This window comes from Molossus molossus, unplaced genomic scaffold (assembly GCF_014108415.1).
Source record: "Molossus molossus isolate mMolMol1 unplaced genomic scaffold, mMolMol1.p scaffold_m16_p_20, whole genome shotgun sequence".
Classification (NCBI taxonomy): domain Eukaryota; kingdom Metazoa; phylum Chordata; class Mammalia; order Chiroptera; family Molossidae; genus Molossus; species Molossus molossus.
The window spans coordinates 31562061-31583655 of NW_023425356.1; the positions used below are offsets into that span (position 1 = coordinate 31562061).

At 55.8% G+C, this 21595-nt stretch overlaps 1 protein-coding gene across 3 annotated transcripts; it reads right to left on the reverse strand.

Moving 5' to 3' along the window:
• Window positions 1-1509: 1509 nt before the first annotated feature.
• On the reverse strand, window positions 1510-21474 carry SLC45A3 (solute carrier family 45 member 3). Of its 3 annotated transcripts, XM_036272260.1 has the most exons (8): window positions 21420-21474; window positions 15887-15967; window positions 13120-13204; window positions 12452-12672; window positions 7872-8264; window positions 6229-7014; window positions 5267-5532; window positions 1510-3171 (listed from the first exon to the last, which is right to left on the reverse strand). In XM_036272260.1, exons 5-8 carry the CDS (start codon window positions 8041-8043, stop codon window positions 2734-2736), a joined length of 1662 nt encoding a protein of 553 aa, XP_036128153.1. In that variant the 5' UTR covers window positions 8044-8264; window positions 12452-12672; window positions 13120-13204; window positions 15887-15967; window positions 21420-21474; the 3' UTR covers window positions 1510-2733. The 3 variants fall into 3 exon arrangements, with proteins under 3 accessions (XP_036128153.1, XP_036128155.1, XP_036128154.1); XM_036272262.1 differs by lacking the exons at window positions 12452-12672; window positions 13120-13204 and having other exon boundaries at window positions 15909-15967; XM_036272261.1 differs by lacking the exons at window positions 12452-12672; window positions 13120-13204.
• Window positions 21475-21595: the final 121 nt, after the last annotated feature.

Here is a 21595-nt window from a genome sequence, read left to right on the forward strand (position 1 = left end):
TTGTTCATTTTACCTTAAACAAGCCAACTGTGGAAGGCATTTTCGAGGCAATTGGGGAAAGTTGTACATGGACTGGTTAACAATAATAAGGAATTACTACTGTTGGCTAGATATATTCATAGTATTGTGACTGAGTTATTAGAAAGCCCTATTTTTAAAAGATATGCACTGAAGTATTTACAAATTAAATGAATTATATCTGCCATGAACTTTAAAAAATATCCCAGCCCTGGCCAATGTGGTTCAGCTGATTGGAGTGTCGTCCAGTTCACAGAAGGTGGTGGGTTCGATTTCCGGTCAGGGCACATACCTAAGTTGGGGTGTGTGAGGGAGGCAACTGATCAGTATTTCTCCTTCACATGGATGTGTCTCTCTCCCCCTTCCTCTGTCTCTCCAATAAAAAAATAAACTAAAATAAAGTTCTTTGTTTAAAAAAAAAAAAAAAATATATATATATATATATATCACACACACACACACACACACACACACACACAAAGGCAGGAGGGGTGTGTGTAGGACATGAAACAAAAATGGCATAACATTAATAATTGTTGAAGTTGGGTTCATTATATCAGGTTCATGTATGTTTGAAAACTTCCATAATAAAAAGTTAAAAAAAATATAGAACATTTAGAAAATAAAGCTAGTTTTTGCTATTAACTACTTGAATTTAAAGAACACGAAGAGCCCTGGCCAGTTTGGCTCAGCGGTTAGAGCGTCGGCCTGCGGTCCGGAGAGACCCGGGTTCGGTTCCCGCTAAGGGCACGTACTTCGGTTGCAGTTTGTCCCCGGCCCTGGTCGGTCGTGCGGGTGGCAGCCACGCGATGTGTCCCTTCACGTCGATGTTTCTCTCTCTCTCTCCTTTCCTCTCTCTCCCTCCCACTCTATCTGTACAAAAAATGGAAAAATATCCTCAGGTGAGGATAAAAAAAAAATAAATAAATAAAGAACACGAAGACCCATCAAGTTTGGAGGTGAGGGAGGTGACAAGGCAGAGAAGCCTCTGAACTTGACCTGAGCCTAGCAGGAAGGGTGACGGAGATAAGAATGGGCAGGAACCAAGGCACACTGGGGTCAAAATCCTCACCTGCACATCAGGGGAGTTCGTGTTACTGTAGTTGACACTGGGTGCTTGCTCCATCTCCTTGGACACACTGAACCCTTTGAGTGCCTCCACTCCCAACTCTTCCACCCCTTTTTTCTCCCCCACATTCCTAAAGGAGCCCCCGAATACAGGGGGTAGCACAGCCCCACCCAATCGCCAAAGGACTACGGAGTATTGGTCTATGGCTCCACCTGCTGGTGATGCTGGGAACTGAAGCTGCCAAAACAAAACAAAACGGCTTGGATAAGAAGGGAATGGAGGATAATTTTTGAGAAATCTGATCCTTCTCCAGCAGAAAAGATAAATACAGGCCAGTTAAACATATAAGAAGCCTTTAATTTCATCACCATAAACATTATATTCTGATTGCTCACATACAGTATAAAATATTTACTCCACTACATAAATAAGACATGACGTTATTGCAAACGGCACTTAAAACCCCCCAGAGATATGCCCTCCTTAGCCTAGGCAGGAGGTGCTCCTGAGATTCTGTGCCAGAGTCCCCAAGCACAGATATGCCCTGGGGGCTGAGAGGGATAAAGGTTCAAGGAACCACGTTGGGTGCTTCTGGTCCAGAAACAGCCCCAAAGAGAGGCTGTGAAGCCAATAGAGAAAGGTGGGGGCGGGCAGCTCCTTCATCAGCCCAGTCCCAGAGGAAGCAGAGGGGAGCGGGGTGGGGCAGGCTGGGCCAAGAGAGGAGGGGAGGCAAGGGAGGCTGCTGAGACCTGAACCCCACCCTCGGCCTTTACCCAGCCCTGGGGCAGAGGAGTTGGGATCTCAGTTGGGGTTAGCAGAGTTTCAAAGCTCGAGGCAGTTTTAGGGCCAGGCCAATCACTCCAAGAAATGAAGATTCTGGCATTCTGGCAACGCTTAGCCCAACAGCCAGTCATCTCAAAGACCCAGTCGTCAGGATGTCACTTCCTAGACACCGACATGGCAGAGCTGGGAATCGATTCCCCTCTATTTAGTTAAATAAATAAGTTAAATATTTAAAGGCCTGTGTCCCTATGATGGAGACACAGGGACCAACAAGCCATGTCCTGATAAGACACAGGGCTGGGGGAACCAGTGGAAAGGCAGTGCTGTGGGCCAGGCCGTGTCCCCTCTCCCCTCAGAAATCTGCCCCCCAAGTAACTTTTATACTTTCAAACCCTGTGGGGGAGAGTTTCACACTAGAGCAACACTGGGAGAACCTACAGGATATGGGGGCTTGGAGATGGGAGACCTGGTGGCTGAGTTCACATAGCTCCCAAATACCTTCTCTTGGTATATCTTGATCAGGACACTAGCTATTAACCCTGAGCCTGGGTAATCCTGCTAGAGTCCTGCATTCCAGTGCACGGTGCTAATCAAATACCCTGACCTTCTTCTCTCCCTCTGTAAGTCCTGCCTTAGGCCCATCTGCAGTCAGCCACAGCCCTGAAGATGGGAGCGGTGGGAGGGAAGCCCCAGCGCCCTGTCTGTGCAGCTATGCACCTTACCGCCGTGGGGTGGCAGCAGAGAGCCACCCCATTTTGGCAGCAATAGAAACTGGGAGGCCAGCCCCACAGCCCTATAGCGCCTGGAAGAAGGGGAGCTGGGACCCAGTGAGGCAAGCCCTCCTTCAGTGGGTAGTAAGTACTCTACACTGAGTATTTGGCCAAGTCATTCTTGTCAAATACTACCCGTGTAGCAAAGTAAATGGCAACCAGACCCAGGCCTGCGGCTGATACCATGTAGGCAGTGACAGACTGGCTGAGCTGGACAATAGAGCCCATAAACAGGGACGGGGCCACCTGGGACAGCAGGAAGGCACTGTCCAGGATGGCAAGGTCCAGGCAGATGCCCCTGCCTGAAACGACCCGGGCCTCGGGCGGCTCGCCCACCACCACGCGCATGGAGACGTCACAGGCAGAGGCCCCGCAGAGCGCAGGCGCGGATGGGAGCAGGCCGCTGCCTCCAGCACCCACGTGTCCATTGGGAAAGGGGGACCCGGCCTTCGGGCCCAGTGGGAAGCTGGTCATCAGGCTGTCCTCACTGGCACCCCCTCCAGCATCTCCTCGGTACTTGGGCAGGAACACCTAGGGGAAGGAAAGGGGGACAAGGACAGGTGTGTACCCAGGCATGGGAGTCCCCCGGCTACGAGGACAAAACAGACCACAGGCATTAATAAAAATCAGGCAGCAGGTCAGAAAACTAGGCAGACCCTGCTTGGTCTAGGACTAGTCAGAACCCTCCTGAGGACTGGGAGAAGGGGAGGGGGCAGGGATAGGACGAATCTGAAACTAGAAATCTAGGTCTCTGGGCTCTCCTGGAACTGGTGGATGGCAGACACATGCAGTACTGCAGGTTGGGAAATGAACAGAACCCCAAGGGAAAGGGAACGACAGGCAGAATGAAGACAGGGGAGTAGAGACGTGTAACAACAGAGGAGTAAAATCCGAGGCTGGGTCCCCTGATGGCCCAAACCCCACACGGGCTCTCCTAACCCTCTTCCTTCCTTCCCCCACCCCTTGGCCACTGGGAAGTCCTCAGCGCCATCCTCAGAGTGGAGCTCTGCCTCCACTGGCATCCCAGGCCCTGGCTGAGCGGCTGCCCTACCGTGAAGTCTGTGGCCCCAGACTTGAGGCAGGGAGGGCCCAGCAGACGCAGCCTCAAGGAAGAGAGGTACAGGGGGAACCATCCTCCCCGGACTCCACGCCCCGGCTGTGCTAATGATGGAGCTTTCTCCCTACCTGCTCACTGTTGCCTTAGAGCAGATCCACCCGGCCTGCCCTGCCCCCAGCGGCCCAAGCCTCCTATCTCAGGATGAGGCTACGACGTATCAGAGTGTCCCCATGCCCACGAGTGCCTAACATGAAAGAGTTCTGGAGCTGGCTGCATTAGATCTGCGAACCATGACAGAGCTCAAACCTGACCCCCGGGAGCCCATGACTCATCCAAGTGGGCAAAGGCAGGTGCAGGCGACACACACAGCCAGGTGTGCCATCAGCAGCTGCTGGACTGGGGCTCCCTGCCTGTGACCCCAGGAAAGACCAGTGAGGCTGGAGCCTGCAGAGGCCCCTGGAGATAGACATGCTCCTCAGTCCACGGGGAGGACCGGCCCCAGGATGTTCTCTGGCACAAGCGCACGTGCCCAAGCCTGGCCTCTGACATCAGCCCCGAAGCCTGCAGCCCGGGCAGCAGAAGAGTGGAAGCTGATGGGGTGTGCAGACAGGGGTCTCAAGAACCAGGTTCCCCTACCAAAACCCTGTCCCTCCCTCCATGCCTTCCACTCCTGCAGTTACCAACTTGGTTAGTCTTCCAGCTCAGTGCGTCTCTGCTACCCCACTCATGTCTTCCCTAGTCTGGAAGCTCCGAGAACAGACCTGCATCTTTGCCCTGGGGACACCCCAGCTTCTCGCCCTTCTGGGCACGGCTCTGCACCCAGGGCGGTAGCTCAGTGAGGCCAGTGGAGGGGACAGAGTTGACCATACAGCCTGGCCAGAAGGCTGCCCACAAAAGGGGACCCCTCGAGGGGCTGGTTAACATGAGACCCCCTGACTGACAAAGTGCCCAGGCGAGTGTCGTCAGGGCGTCAGGCTGAGATCTGCTGTGGGGGTGGGGGAAGGGAACAAAGGCAAAGGAGTGAGGCAGAGAAAGAAAAGAGAATTAGATAGAAGATAAATCACAGGAGGGGACAGTAAGGAGCCTTCCCCATCTAGGAGACCAAAGCAGGCACAGGTCAGTCACAATGCCTCTCCCAGCCTCGCCCTGAAGACGGAGCAGAGCTGCTAACACCAGGCCATCCCCACTGGCCATCTGCTGCAGCCTGGCCCCAGAGGGCATCTAGTCTAGCCCCCTGCCTCACACAGAACCATCCAGCGCAGTCTGAGGGCTTCTGTCGGCCTGATTCTTCAGGCTTCCCAGAGGAGGATTTTACATTTCCTGCAATCATCCACTCAAGTGTTTTTATAATCCTGACACCAGGAAGTCGTTCCTAGAATTTAATCTAGACCCTCCTTCCGCAGCCCACGTCTCTGGCCCTGGGGCTACATGAGCTTCCTCTCTGATCAAAGATTGCCTGCTCAAACTATTCCTGCAGGACCTGGACCTGGTCCTGGGCTAGTCAGCCCGCTCCACCTCCACAACCCCCGCGTCCTGAGTAGCGAGTAGAGTAGCATCTGGTGTGCGTACCTGCTTCTCCCGGTGGTAGAGGGAGGCAAGGGTGTAGGGCAGAATCTGCAGGGTGGAGAAGGTGAACCCGGTGAGCGCCGCTGAGGCGGTCACAACAGCCACACTGCGGGACAGGCACGTGGCGCCAGCAGCCACAGGGAAAGCCACCACACTGGCCAGATAGACGGCCCGGGTGCCGAATCGCTGCACCAGCCGGTCCATGACCAAAGAGAAGAGCAGGGAGATGGCACACTGCAGGAACAGCCCCAGGCTGCCCATCCGGACTCCTGGACAGGGAGGCAAGACCGAGGAGGTCAGCCGGAGCGGGAGGGGCCCAATGCAATGGGGGGGGGGGGGGCTCAGAATTAGAGGTCACGGACACCTGCTGCCCAAGACCTGCTGTAGATCAGCCCTGCTCCCTAGCACCCTCCCCACCCTGGATCAGCAGGAGTCTAGGTTGTTCCACTGACCTCAGGGGCTGTGGCCAGAGCTGCTGGCTAAGGGCAGAGAAGGATGTTCTGAGGGTTAATGGGAGCCTCACACCTCAGCTAGCAGGAGGGTGAGAGGGACAAAAAAGGTAGTTCTGCCATTGGCTCTAAGAGAGTTCCAGAACACTGGAGTCAGCAAGGGGAGCAGAAAACACACTGAAATTGGGGCCTGGCAGACCTGACACCTCCCCCCCAGCCCTGACTGCACTCCCTTTGGACTTTAAATCAGCTCAGCCTTTTCCTCTGTCAAGTTGGGACAAGGACCCTGATCGAACTCCCAGAGCAGCCTCGGGCTGTTGAGGCTGCAGGCGAAGCTGGTCTGTACCCCTGGGGAGCCACACACATCGATGGGCCGTTTTCCTGACAGAACGTCAGGGTGCAGGGGTGCACAGCTATCAGCCCAGGCACAGATGGCGGGCATCCCCTTACACTTAAGTCCCCCCCACCCCCCACCGAGGGCAGCTCCCACAGCAGCCCCCCGCCACTGAGCCTTACCTTCATCATAGTGTCTCCGGGCCTCGGTGCCTGGCTCGGCCCTGGGCACACCCTGGTACAGCCCCTCACCCACGAAGTCCGTGTAAAACAGCGTGAAGGTCATGAATGCCATCCAGCTGCACAGCTCAGCCACGAAGAGTCGGCGCAGGGTGCGCGGCACGCGGCAGCAGAGCTGGTGCAGCCGGGGAAACAGGGCGCCCAGGTTCCGGACGGCCAGGCGGGCGGGACACGGGCAGCAGTGGGCTGCCCTGGAGAGGACCGACGAGCCTTCCACGGGCTCAGCTGGGCCCAGTGCGGCCTCCTCGGCTACAAGCAGCGTGGCTGCCATGCAAGTGAGGAAGATGAGAGTGAGCAGGCCGAAGAGGCACTCTTCCTGGGTGCCCAGGTAAGGGGCCAGGGCGCTGGCATCCCAGTCAATGGCAGGCAGGAGGTAGCCCAGGCAGCCCCCAAGGCTGATCATGAACGCGTAGACGGAGAAGGCCTGGCGGCAGTGGTCTGGGTCCCGGAAGAGGTCGGAGAGCAGGGCCTCCAGCGGGGTGAAGCACACCTGGCCGCAGAAGTCCAGCAGCCCCACGCCCAGGATCAGCAGTGCCAACTCCAGGGGCCTGGGGTCCGGGCACAGCAGCCCCGCCAGCCAGCTGGCCCTCGGGATGAGAAAGAGGCTCAGCAGCACGCCCAGGGACAGGGCCCAGATGAAGGGCCTCCGGCGGCCATAGCGCCCACGCCAGTGGTCACTGGCTGAGCCTAGGAGTGGGACCGAGACCAGGCCCAGCACTGGACCGATGCCTGCAAGAAGGGCAAGTAGTATGAGCCAGAGGCTGGGGTCCTGAAGGGGCAGGGGGAAGGGGACCAACCTCCTTGAGAAGGGTGGAAATAACCATGATACTATCACAGGGAGGATCGAACCTGTGCTGGGTACTATACTGAGCACTTCAGAGACACTAATTTACTCCTCACAGCTAGCATCACTAACGCCCCATTTTCAGATGGGGAAACTGAGGCATGGAGCAACTGATAAGTGATACCTGTGTCCAGACACAGGGCTAGGGAGGGTGGGAGGCAGGGCTTTAATAGGTGGTCTGACTCGAGAGCCTATAATCCTACGGAGCCCCTTCTTCCTGGGAGTCAGACGATGCTGGCCATTTGCCTTTTGTGGCTTTTGCAAAATTCATCTGCAGTTGAGAGCCCAGCCCCCGACCTACAGGTAAGAAAGAACCCTGGCTGGGAGAACCTGATCCTATACTCAGTAGCTAGCTTACAGCCTGGCTAGTCAGCTAACTTCTTAGAGACCTCCACGATCTTCGCCATGGACTAAGTAACCTCAGAGGCTTGCTGCAAGCATTAAATGACATAGTAGATAGAAACGAGAAAAGGGCTGGCCAAAGGGGAAGGGCCATTTCTAGTGTCTCCTATGAGCCAGTCATTATGCAGGGGCCAAGGGTACAGAGGTGACCAGGGCATGTCCCTGTCCTCTTTTCTTCCTCTTGGGACCTCCTCAGCCCAGCGTCACCCCTGCCCCAGCCACACCAACCTAGCAGACAGCCACCTCTCCCTCCAAGCAGCTCTTTGGGCAAAGGCACTGTTGCCCTATTTCCAGGGGGCATGTATCTGGAACAGGAGGGCAGGAGGAGGTGGTGACTCACCCAGCACCATGGTCATGAACTTCTCTTCTACCCCCACTTCCAAAAGCAGGGGTGGCACGTAGGTGATTCCTGCAGCCAGACACACCTCCAGGCCGAAGGTCAGCAGGTTGACCAGCAGGAGCTGGGCCTTCCGATGCCGCAGCAGGCGGCTCACCCACAGCCTCTGGACCATGGTGGGCCAGGTGGGTAGGGCTCCAGCCCGGTCACTCGCTCCAGAACTGCTTCGTCCCAGCCCCGCTCCAGATGCCCAGGTGTCTCCTCCTCGCTGCCGCAGACTGCCCAGGACTCAGCCGGGAGCCCATTTCTGCCAGCCCTCCGTGCAGGTTCAGCTTCTCAGCCTATGCTAAATGCCTCTTGCTGTGGGCATGTTGGTGGGGACATAGCATTCAGGTCCTAAAGGGCAGGAACAATCAAACACCCTGCGTGTTAAGCCCCGGAAACCAGGTCTCCAGGATCTGCCCTGAATCCTGATCACTCCCAGGCTGATGCATGGCCACCCGGGTGCCACCCCTGCTGCCCAATCGAGAAATGCATGTTAATATTAGCCTAAGGCTGACATAATTAATAAGGTAAATATGACTTTTAAACCTCAGCACACACTGGAGCCAAAAGATGGCGGTTATTCTCTGTCTTGGAATTACCCTTGCAATGGCCCTCGCCTGCTAGTGTGGAAAAAGAAAAAAAAAATTCATACCAACTGAATTCCCAGATCCCCAGGCCCTGTTATCAAGGTGCCCCTGGAGACCCTCCACCAGGCAGGGCTTATTTGCTTCCCTCTCCATCTCCCAAAGCCGGCTGTTCAATTCCCCTTTGTTAAGAGCAGCACTTCCTATTCTGCGGGCCTGGCCCGGAGCCAGGTTGCACCAACTCCCACCCCAAGGACAGGACCAGGGGGAAGGAGGAGAGGCTGTGGTTTGCTGCGTTGGGTTGAACTGTGTCACTGACCCACTGAAAGAGCGATTCTGGGGAAGAACCTGGGCCTGCAAACCTCCCCCTTAGTTTCTTCCTGTGCTCAACATTCATGGAGAAGAAACATTCCCACGCCTGCTGCCCGTCTGTCACGGGACAGTGGGGCCACCGTGGGGCCAGGTCCCAGCCTCACAGGGGCGTGAAACCACACCAACTGTCAGCAACTGCTATGCCCCTGTGACCCCCTGGCTGGCAGGATGCCCCACCACTTCCCCTAGCCACCTTTCTCTGCTCCCCAAACAACTTCGTTCTCAACAGGGAAGTCCCGCAGCCCTTCCTTCCAGGTGAGATCCGCTGGGGAAGCACCCACCCTGTGGTGCCCCCCGCAGCTGGCCTCCAGGTGGTGCTTTATAACAGCACTGACTACAGTCTGCCCTGTTCAGAAGTGACCACAAAAGAGGAAGCCACGAAGAGGAGGTACAGAAGGGGGGCACCCTGGTGTGAACAGGCAGAGTCCCCTAACGTGTCGTGCATTTCAAAGGAGGTGGGTGCAAAAAAAAAAAAAAAAAAAAGAGGTGGGTGCAGAGTGTCAGGCCACTGGTGGCTGGAGTCAGGAGTGCCTTCCCTTGCCTGCCCATTCAATCCTATAAACGCTGATGACAGCACTACTCCCGTGTGAAGTCCCCAGTGGCCGAGGGCCAGGGGCCCGTCCCAGGAGCACCCTCAGCCTTCACTCAGCCCCTCTTGCACTGTCCCCCAGCATCTCGTAATCTGGCGCTTCGACCGCTTTTATCTTTGCAGATGACACTTGGCCCCACAAAGCCTTGCATGTTACCAACCCTGCGGTAGGTGCCCTCTGCGCTGTGCCACAGAGATTGGGCGACTATCGACCCTAAGACATCTCCATCCCCAACTGCCTTCTGGGGTGTTGCAGCTGGTAGATCAGAAAGGAGGGCTTCAGATAAGGCTGAGCAACCTCCTCCCCCAAGTTCCACTCAGACCCAGACCATCAACTTTGGGAAAAGGCACATACTCAGTGCATGGGAGGAGAGTAAAACACTGGCCCCCAAGACCCCCAAAGGGGGTAGGGGTACCATACATCAGTCTCAGCTGGGCAGTTGTGGGTTCAATAAAAGCCAACCCTCTCCCCGGTGGCTGCATCCCCATAGCACCCCCAGAAGGAAAGCAGTAGATGGTACAGAGACCAGGGGTGCTTTCCAGCTTGGAAGGAGGGGTTCTGGGTCAAAAGGCTTCCAGCCCATTCCACTCCCTGTCTTCAGCCTGGGTGGACGTGACACTCACCTGCTCTGGGTTTTTAAGGACCAGGTCCTCCCTGAGCAAACAGAAGCAGTCAGACCCAGCCTCACCCACAACCTGCCCATTTCCAAGCCCTGGTGGCTCTCTGCTTAAAACAATCACAGCTCCCCAGCAACTATTAATCACCCCACCTGCCTCCCTGCTTCCCTTAATCCAGCTCCTTGGCCCACAGGGGAGAAAGATGAAATGGGGTGAAGAGAGGAATTTCCCCTCACCCACCTACAACCTAGACAGCCCATTAGCTGCCTCCCCCTCCTCAGCACCTCTCCCCACCCCCAGAGGCTCTACCTGGTGAGGAATTCATAGAAAGGAGTTGGTTAGGAAGTCGGCTGGCTCCCAGGCCCGCTCAGCATTCTGTTCTTCGGTTGTTGAGCCCGTCCGCCCCCTTTTGATTGCTACTGTGCCCTGGGGTTCCGGGCACCCCCAGCACCCTCAGGCGTTACTCTTTCCTGCCTGGAAATGCTTGAGGAATTCCAAGCCCAAAAGAATGCTCTGCCTCCCAACGCCCCCTTTTCTCCTCCTGACATCTCCCACTGCCCCAGTCTGCCCTCGTCTTCCCCACGCCGGGCCCCTGGGGTGGAGGAAGTGACGGAGGACACCCACAGCAGTGACAGTCCCTCCAGGCCTCCTTCCCTGGAAACACAGCGAGGCCAGGCCCCCGGGCTCCCAAGCCCAGAGAGGTGGGAGGACAAGAAGGGGTTCACTTCGGCTACACTCCCACAAGCAGCCCCCGGGCACACTTAAGGCTAAAACTTGAAAGTGATGACGCACTGCCAAGTCCGATTGGGGGAGCACCCGCCCCCAATCAGAGAAACAGGGAGGGAGACAAGATCCAATTCTCCCCTCCACCCTCCAGTCTCAAAGATGTTTGGGACTCAAGTCTCCTGCCCACTGTTCCTGGAACACCCTCTCCCTGTCTGGCAAACAGAAGATCAACCCGAGGAGCCAAGCTCCTGAACACACCTGGCGGGGAGGGGCAGGAAGGAGAGGGAGGTGGAGGTACTCCAAGGGGGAGTGGGGCCTGACCTCTTGAAAGGAACAGTGGCCTTCTAGGACCAGACCCTCTCAAGTTCCAAATGTCTTCCCTCTTCTCTTGGCCCCTGACGACAGGACAGCCAGAAAGCTGGAGGAAAACCAAGACCCCGAGAACGTTCCTGGAGCCCGCCTCAGCCAGGGAGCCAAGATCTGGGCAAGACTAGTGAACGTGCATGCTAGCTGCCCGGCTCCACACCCCCAGAAACCTCAACACCGCCTGTGCTCCAGCGAGGCACCCCCAGCAGGCCAGCACCCCAGCAGGCGGTGGGCTGGGCCACAACACACTGCAGGGTAGGGCCCAGCAGGGAGTGTGGGTGATGAACCTGGGCCACAGCAACAAGCTGGGTCTGAACTTTCTCTGAAATGTTGATGACAGAGTGGAGGAGGCAGGAGGAAGGCAACCAAGCCCACTCTGGTAGCTCCCTAAGGAAGGGAGGGTCCGAGGGACACATAAAGGGGCCTTTGAGAGATTTCAGAGGGGCTCCTGCCACCCGCACGCACAGCCTAAGTGGAGCTGTGGGGACAGAGTCGCTGGGCTGACACAGAGGCCAGAGGGAGCCCGGCTGGGGCAGCCCCGGCCAGTGTCAGGCGGCAGCTCTATGGCCTCTTTATTTGGGCCAGCGTCCCCACACCCCGCCCAGGCACATCAAAGGGCGGCAGCCCTGTCCTGACCCTGCCTAGCTGGCGACAGGGCCCTCTCCTCCCTCCACACTCACAAAGACAGCGGCCTTTCTCCCAGCTCCTGGGAAGCAGGCTCCACACCCCACCCTCCCGCAGAGGAGGAAACAGGACAGGGCAGGCTGGCCAGAGGGGTAATGACTCGGCAGAGCGAGCGGGGTTACTCCAGGCTAGTCTCCCCGGTACACCACCCCACCCCAGGCTAGCGCACCCCAGGCCAGGACTGAGGGTGGGACACAAACTTCAGGTGGAGGCGGCAGGACTTCAAGGTTAGAAGGGCCCCCATTCCTCCACATAGACCTGGACCCCAGAATCTGATTCCAAGTTGAGCTCTCCCAGGCCCTCTAGGTTGGGGGCAGGGAAGAGGTCCGAGAATTCACCAGGCCAGCTGCCCTGTCGGCCACCCCCTTGCCTCAGTCCCTAGGGACCAATGTCCTCGGCCTTACCTAGTAAAACCCAGCAGGCTGCATTCCCGAAATGAGCCCCACCCTCCCGGCAGCTCCACAGGGAGCCTGGAACGCCCCACAAAGAGGTCCCCATGGCCAGTCAGGAAGCCTGCAAATGCGCGTCCTTGTGTGGCCATGAGCCCGCAACTGTGACAGAAGCCCTGGTCAGGAACGAGGTGCCGTGGGAACTCCTACCTGGGCGCTGGGTGGAAGGGGCACAGGCTAGACTGCGTGGCTTCAGTGCCCTCCAGCCCATATTAGTCTTTGATTCTCTGGGCTCAAATCCTTCCCAAGAAGGGGGGTCTGCTCTTCCTGATCCCGCCCTATAAAAAGGCAGCAACGGGCTCCGACAGCCAGGGCCACGACTTCTCAGGGCTCCCAGACACCTGAACACACCACTCAATGCAACTCTGCACCTGATGGGACCGAGAGAGAATAAGGGCCAGGCAGAAGGAGAAAGACCAGTCCCCTCCCAGACTTGCTCCCGGGCTCCGGGCTCCCGCCGCCCCCGGGGCCCAGAGGCCAGGGATTTAGTTCGCCTGCTGCGCGGCCTTTTCTTCACTGGGACTGGAAGCCTTCTGCTTAGCAGCTTGTCAGAGAGAGTGAGGGGGCTGCAGGCTGGGACACAAAGGGGGATTAGGGAGAAACCTCTAGGCCCGCAGAGTAATCCATCAAACTCTCTCCGGGCTGCCAGCACCAGCCCCTTCCCACTCAATTCCCCTTCCAGCTGCTGTGGGCCCCCACCCCCTCCAGCTCATGAGCCTGTCATGTTAGGCAGCAAAGAGAATCCCAGGCCCTGGGGGGCCAGAAGGGGCACACCACAGACACTGGGAAAAGGGCAACGGTTCCCTCCCCGCACTCACCCCCAATGTGTGAAAACCCAACAGGTGGCAGTGGCTTGGAGGAAAGTTGCTTTTGTTGCCCTGTCTGGGAGCCCCAGCCCAGCTTCTGAAAGGGAACAAATGCGGAGCAGGTTGGGGGAAGGGAGGGGAAGGACAGTCCCTGGAGAGCACTCTGAGCTCCCCTCCCCTCTCCAGCGCCGTGACAGGCCTGACCCTCACCTTGGCTGGTCAGTCACAGCCAGCCTACGCAGAGGTGAAGCACCCCTCCCAAGGGTCACCTGGCAAGCCCATGGTGACAGTCAACACAAACGCACATCGGACTCCAAGCCATGGGTCTCCCAACCAGACTTCCTTTCTGAGAACAGCTGTGACCCGAGGTCACACTGAGTCACCTTGACCAAGTATCCTCCAAGCCAAGACAACCTGTATTGTTCACCCTGGAGCTCTCTCTTCCACTCCAGGGGCCATGACCTCTGAACCTGGCAGATCCTGCAGGGTGACCTAAACTTGGCCATCAGCCTGGCCCGGTTGGCATGCCAACACCACCACTTCCTATGGCTGTGGGACCTTGTTGATGGTCCTCCCTGAGCCTCAGTTTTCTCATCTGCAGTTGGTAATACAGCTGGCATCAAGACAATACATGCCGGGCACTCCTGCAAGCACCGTAATCTTCCAGCTGCCCGATGAGGTGGGTACAACGAAGACCCATTTCATAGGCAAGAAAAATAAGACCAACTTCATAGCTGTGCAGTGTGTTTGACAGAAAGTTTATGGAAATTCCTGGCAGCCTTTCTTCAGTTGTCCGAACTTCCTCAGTGGAGCAACCTGGGAGAAGGCCTTCCCTTTCCCAAACAGGAGCAGCAGAGGTCAGAGGGCGACCAGCTATCCCTTTATTCTCCCTTCCATTCTCCTCTCAGCTTGGAGCCTCCCCCACCCACACCAGCGCCTCTTTCAGCCCCCAGAGGCAAGAGGAATGCCAAGAATGTAAATGCCTCCCCAGGTGCTGGCCCCAACAGGTGAGCAGAGGTCACTGCAGTAGACCTGCCTGCTGTGGAGGCTGTGAAGGCAGGTGGAGGGAAGGATATTATAAGATAGGGTGGTTCCCATCCATGGGGGAAATCATCACCGTGGCTGATACCTACTAACTGTCCAGGAGGTGTCTGGCATGTGCTGGGTAACTGACATACCTTCTCTCTAATTCATACCATTTGTACAATCCTACAGAGTCGGTACTTTTTAATATTTCTATTTCACAAGAATGATAATTGAGAAATCCACTCACATGCTCAAAGTTGCACAGATAAAAAGGGTTGAATAAAAATTTCAAACCGCCTGGCCAGTGTGGCTCAGTGGCTGAGCATCGTCCCATGCACCAAGAGGTCACCAGTTGGATTCCAGGTCAGGGCACATGCCCAGGTTGTGGGCCTGATCCCCAGTGAGGGGCATGTGGGAAGCAGCCAATTGATGTCATCTCTCATCGATGTTTCCATCTCTCTCCCCCTCCCTTCCTCTCTCTCTAAAATCAAGAAAGAAAAAGAAATTAAAACCATTTGAAAATTCTCGAAAATGCTCTGAACTGGGAGCCAGGACAGTGTAGTTCAGTTTCAGCAACTTTTATAGCTATGTAGCCTGGACAAGCCTTTTCACCTCTCTGGGACTCAGTTTCCACACCTGTAAAATGAGAACTAGTCTAGATTCTGTCTCGGGTTCTTTACAACTGTACAGCTATATGATCTCACACTCACCACCACCACCACCACCTTGCCCAGGCAGGGTGCTCACTGTGGACAGGTGCCCACTGAGTGCGCACTGACAAGGCCACATGGCATGGTGGTAGAGGGGTTTCATAGCCCTCCTTCAACGAGCAACAAGGAGAACTGGGTGGAGAAGAGCCCCTCCCCCCCTCACTCCTGCAAAAACCCCTCCTTCACCTGCCTTCACACTGCTCAAGTACAACAGCGTGCCAAGGGTCAGCACTGAAACTGAGCCACGTAACCAAGACACCAGGGAGCAGAACTGCCCTCTTCCCTGCACCCTTCCAGAGCTGGACTCTGTTTCTGCCTGAAATTAGTAACCAAATTCTTCTCTACTTGGGCCACAGTCAGGGTTTCCCTACAATGTGGGGCAGTGGTCCCCAGAAATCCCTAAGTGCAGAGTGGGAAAGAGGACATGAGAGAGCGGGGAGCTGGGCACGTCCTCCGAACCGCTGGGAAGTTCACTGCCCCTGTTCCCTTTTCTTCCTACAGCCCCTGCAAAGTGAAACCCGAACTGGCCTCCCTCCGAGTGAACTTGAACTTTGCCAGGCAGCCAGTCCAGGCAGCTTTCCCTATCTGTGCACAGATGACCCTTGTCCCCTACCTACAGCCTGACCTCCTTAGAGGTGAGGTGTACAGGAAAGAGGCTGGGGTGCAGAATCTGGGCAGACCCACAGGTGAACAGAGCAGAGATGGGAGTCATACACAGGTGCTGGTCCCCGCTCTGCCATGACCCACCTCTAGGATCTCAAATCTGATGGTCTCTAAGGACCTCTCAGCCCTGGTATCCTAGGGCCTGTGACCAGCCCCATTTATCAACAGAGGGCCCTGGGCAAGACTCAGTCTTATGGACATGTGTTCTCAATAATAATCACTCAGTGGTCAGCAAGGTGCAAGCAGGCTCCAAAAGAGACATTATTGTTGTTGTTGTTGTTGTTGTTAAAGAGCCCTAGTTTGCCCACCCTTGGAGGAGATATGCCTCAGTATGTGCAAACTAACCTCTCCCAAAGGAACATCAGAGAATCCAAACTCACCCACTATCCATGCAACACTTACTGAGCCCCGATTATGTGACAGTCCGCTGTGAAGGTGCTGGGGACCACGGACTGCAGCCCCTGTTAATAGAAGAGACATCATGCAGTCAGAGTGCGGTGAGGTGGTCCAGGTACAGAGACACAAGTCCCTCGAGTCCAAGCTCTTCTAGGACTTCCTAGAGGAGGTGGCCACGCTGCTGAGCCTTGAAAGATAAGCAGGTGAGGACTGCACAGAAAAGGGTAGATATCCGGTTGCAGTTTGTCCCCGGCCCTGGTTGGTCGTGCGGGTGGCAGCCACTCGATGTGTCCCTTCACATCGATGTTTCTCTCTCTCTCTCTCTTCCTCTCTCTCCCTCCCGCTCTATCTGAACAAAAAATGGAAAAATGTCCTCGGGTGAGGATAAAAAAAAAAAAAAAAAAAGTACAGAAAAGGGTAGATATCTGCAGAACACAGCCACTGGGGGCTGGGACTCCCACACCCACCCAGCTCTCCGCTGGCCCCTCCCAAGCGAGGTGTGGTAGAAAGGATACCAGACCCAAAATCATGGGACAAGTCTGATCTCAGATCTGGGTGCAGGATGAGGATATTCACCAGCACTGGACCCATTTTGGCCTCCAAAGGAGTCATCGTGCTTCAGTCACCGGCTCTCCACTGCCTCTCACCCGAGCCCTGCCTGCTCATACCCACATCTCCAGGGCTGCCTGGAGCCCAGCCTCGCCTGTGCTCACCCAGCAGCCCTCAGGGCTGGCTACTGATAGCTCACAGTCCTCCTGGTCTGGCTTGCCGTCCTCCCCTGCCCACCACCCCTCTAGCCCCTCGGGAGCACAGGCCCTGCCCAGACCCTGAGAAGAGGGGTACTCAACAGAGGGCCTCACAGGTGAGGCTGGGTCAGGACTCCTGTCTGATGGGATGTAACTGGCGTTCCCAGGATTCATGGCAGGCCCCATGCAAGGTTTTCAGGTGCTCGGCTCTCTCTAATGACTGGAGCCAGGAGTGGGGAGCTATATGGTCACATCCCCAGGAAGGGGTCAGGTGCTGCCAGCACGGACACTATTTGTCAGCTCACAGGACACTTAAGATCAGAGGCAGGGGGCACGGCAGAGAGCACTGGGAAAGGGGGCTGCTGCCTCAGGCTGGCTGCTCCTGAGAGCACCCTATCTGGCTAGGCATTCAGCCTGGACTAACTCTGGTGACTGCAGGACTGTGGGGCTATGGCATCCTTCTTGCGATCGCATCCCAGCTTCCCAGAGACCAGTCTCCAGAATTAACAAGGACAGGAGGGAAATAAACATGTATTGAGCTCCTGGTCTGTGCAGGCACTTTGCCAAATGTACCTATCTCATTTCATCCTCACAGGAACCTTGCAGGTGAGTATTATCATCTCCATTTTACAGACTCTGAAGCCAAGGCCAACAGGTGAGAAAGGCCCATCTCCAACATCAGAAGCAAGAGGCCCCGCAAGTCATTCAGGGTCAGTGACACTTCTGCCCATGGAGGAGGAAACAGACCATGCAGGAGAAAAAAGGATTCAACAGGAAGTTCTGGCTAGCTATCAGGACCATCCCATGATGGCTCTGTTACCAGCCCCTACCCCCAAACAGGGACACTTAATACACTGGACAAAGCTCCACACTCCAGCTCTACTGCTGGGAGTCAAGTGGCATCAGCGTTTGAGACACCGGGCCTGGTACCAACTGGTCCTGCCTCTACCCTCGCTGTTCAGCAAACAGGGCCACTGACTGTTCAAAGAAAAGCTAGGCTGGGTTTTTCTTCCAGGCACCAGAAAGCAGTGCATAGGATCCCACTAGGGAGGGAAGACGGAGCTGAACCCACTTTCAGAGCACCCCCTCCCTACCATACAGTTTCCCCACAAATCACAACAAATAACCTTTCTGCATAAAAGGCTCTTTTCAGAATATGATTCATCTCTATCACCTCATGATTTACTTCCATCACCACGAACTTGAGGAGGTAAGGGGGAAAGGGGTTACTGGACAGTTTTAAAAAATAAGTCACACCCAATACTGACAAGGAGCGACCACGAGTTCAACTGCATCGTGTCGTTCACAGCTTACCTGTAGTTCTATATATTTTTAATTCTTTTATCTTTATTGATTTTAGAGAGAGAGGAAGGGAGAGGGAGAGAGATAGAAATGTTGATGAGAGACAACATCAACTGGCCGCCTCCTGCATGCCCCACACTGGGGATCTGGCCCACAACCTGGGCATGTGCCCTGACCAGGAATCGAACAGGTGACCTCTTGGGGCATGGGTCAACGCTTGACCACTGAGCCACATCGGTGGGGCTCACCTATAGTTATATATGGCGTAATTCCTAGCCAAGAAACTCTGGTCTCTAAGTGTAAACCACAATGACTGCCTCCATTGTCCCAAAACAGCAGCAGCTGACGCTCATCAGGCTCTTCTTACCTACAGCTGCTGCGTTCGGAGCTTTACCTGTATTAGCTCATTTAATCCTCACAACACTGTGGGTGGGTAATGTTATCCTCATTCTAAGAGGAGGAAGTGGAAGCACAGGGAGGCAAAGTGGCTTTCAAATGAGGAAATAGGCCCTGGCCGATTTGGCTCAGCATTTAGAGCATAGGCCCCGGGACCAAAGAGTCTCAGGTTCGACTGTGGTCAAGGGCACGCACCTCGGTTGGGATTCAACCCTAGCCCTGCTCAGATTGTGCAGGATCCACCCAGTCAATGTGTCTCTCTCACGTCGACGTTTCTCTCTCGCTCTCCCCTCTCCCTCTCCCTCTCTCGCCCTCCCTCTCTCTTCCTCCTTCCCACTCTATCTGATGATAAATAGAAAAATATCCTTGGGTGAGGATTAAAAAAATGTTTTTAATTTAAAAAAAAAAAAAGAGGAAATAGGATTCAAACCCAGGCAACTGGGTGCTGGAACTCAGTCTCTTACCTAGTCAAAGTGACTCCCCAGAGTCCAGGAGAACTTGCTCCCAAAGAAACAATCTACAGCAAAACCTAAGAATGGAGTCTCGGGCTGGGTGCTGCTGTCCAGTCGGTCACGAGTGATAGACATACTGGATATGGTTAATAATAGCTAACATTTATTGAGCACTTATTTCCTACCAGGCATACAGTCAGTCAGTCCCGTGCTCTATATGTGTGATTTAATAAAGCTATATTGTTGCCCTGGCCAGTTTGGCTCAGCGATTACAGCATTGGCCTGCAGTCCGGAGCGACCCGGGTTCGGTTCCCGCTAAGGGCACGTACCTCAGTTGCAGTTTGTCCCCGGCCCTGGTTGGGTCGTGTGGGTGGCAAACACTCAATGTGTCCCTTTCACATCGATGTTTCTCTCTCTCTCTCTCCCTCCCTCCCACTCTATCTGAACAAAATGTCCTCGGGTAAGGATAAAAATAAATAAAATAAATAAATAAATAAAGCTATATTGTTCATGTTTTATATTATATAGAACTATTATTTCCAAATACTTATATTTGTTATATTTATTATTGAATAACTAATAAAGCTATACAGTAGGTATTATTATTAGTATTATCATCATTCTCATTTTGCAGCCAGGGACAGTGAAGCTTAGAAGTTAAGTAACTTGTCCAACATTCCATAGCTGGTAGAGCAGCCAAGATATAAACCCTGTCTTTCTGACAGTCTGGGTTTTTATCCATAATGTTGTGCTATTAGACGATAATGGTCCAGATAATAGTGCTTAATTTCACTTTTGGAGTCCTCAGTCATCCCCGCCTTTCTGCTTTTTCTCTCCAGAGGCCTGGACAGGATAAGAAAGGGGAATCCACACCATCCCTCCACCACCCAGCGGCCTAGAAGGACTTCAGTGGGCCACCAAGGACCATTGTCCAGCTCCTCCTCCTCCTCCTTTTCCTTCTCTTTCAAGGTAACTCAGAGGGCCAGGAGAGCAGAGGAGTTCACCACACACTCCATGAGTACATAGGAAAACTCCCTCCCCACCCTCCACTAAATTGGGGCCTGCGTGTCCACAGCTGCACATTCATCCACAGCTGTATTTTTATCTTCAGACTCATCCTGCTGACTCAAGCTCCATTTTTCTGAGCACTTTTAGAACAACAGAGTCCTGGCTCCATGACAGGCCTGGGGGGAGGAGATAAGGGAGGAATGAGGGAATGGGACCCATCCAACTAAAGGGCCTGTGACCTCACAAATGGTCCCGTTCACTCTCTAGGAAAAGCTGTTCTATGGGTTTCCTCAGGCTTCCCATCCAGCCTGCACCTCCTGGCCCCTGCCTTCCCCACCCCCATAAGCAGCCTGTTCCCCAGGTCTGGGGCAGGTGGGTCCACACCAAGGCTGTCTGGTTCTGAAGGGAGGTGTGCTGAGTGCATCAGAAGCAGCAGCCAGACCCCAGGGCATCACCCCCACCCCTGAGCAATGCTTCCAGGAGCCCAGCAAGGATCACTCTGGGCCCTGGTCTACTGGCTATGCCCACCTGTGGACTCCAGGGCAGCAAGACAGCAGCTGGGCTATGCCTTCTCCCTGCTCCCCTGGGACCAGGTCTGTATAGCAGCTGAAGGGCAAGTCCTCACCAGGTACCCACCATGCCAAACCTCTCCCTACCCCCAACTCTGGCCTCTTGAGAAAAGAGGAAGCACGGGAGGGAGTGGCCCTGGGGAGAAGGAAAAGCTGAGTAGGTCAAGAATGTCAGGAAGATGGGAGATGATTCAGAGGTCAAAGGCAAGAGCAACTCACAGGGCTCCAGGAGACTATGGGAAGGTCTGACCCTCATGCTGGAGAATCCCTGCCGGTCCCTGAGGACTTCTCCAGCAGGTGAGCCCCTGCCTAAGCCCTGCAGAGCTGTAGCAGGGACCCAGGGACCACCTCATCACACCTGTTTGCAGATCTCAGCTCCTCACCAACTCTACCTGAGCCCTGGCAGGCAGGAGAAGAGAGCACTCAGCTCCTCTCTCCCCTCCTTCCCGGAGGGGTAACCGAGGCTGAGAAGGAGCAGAGGAACCCACGCGCGCGCGCGCCCTCCCGCTGCAACTCCCTGCGCAGAGCGTGGCCCCAAGATTAATGTCCCAAAGAGCTCAGTCACCTTTCCCGCGGCGTCCCGGCCGCCAGCCCCTTTCCCGGCTCCCAAGTCCGGGACTGGGCGCCGCGGTGACTCATCCTGCCCCTTTCCGGTGAAGCCGAGACAAGGGAAGAAAATACATGCAACTTTCCAAAGAAAACTCGGACGCGGGAGGTGCAACAGGAGCGAACGCCCGTCCGCCCGCCCGCCCGCCGCCGCCCGACCGGGGACGGCGGGGCCCGGCGCCTCCAGCCCAGCCCGCCTTCCACCCAGAAAGAACAGCCCTGCGGGGACCCGAGCAGGCGCCCCGCACTCCGCAGCCCGGCCGCCCGGCCACCTCCTCTGGGACTCGAGGGGACGCGGCGCCCAGACGGCCACCGCGCGGTCCCAGCCCGCGGGGCGCGAAGCACGCGACATCGCGGGGCCGGGCCGGGGCGCGCAGCGCCCTTCCCCTTCCCGCGCCGGCCTCCGGTCCCCTGGGAGAAGAGGGGGCGCGCCCCTACCTGGCTGTCACCACGGCCCGCGCGCTCGAGCTCGGCCTCCTCCTGCCCCCACGCGCGCCAGCCGGCGGCTTTTAAATCTCCAGGTTACTCCGCGGGGGGAGAGAGCATGCGCGCTGGGGCTGCCAGGAGGGGGCGGGGCGAGGCGGCCGGAGGGGGGCCGGAGGGGGTCCGGAGGG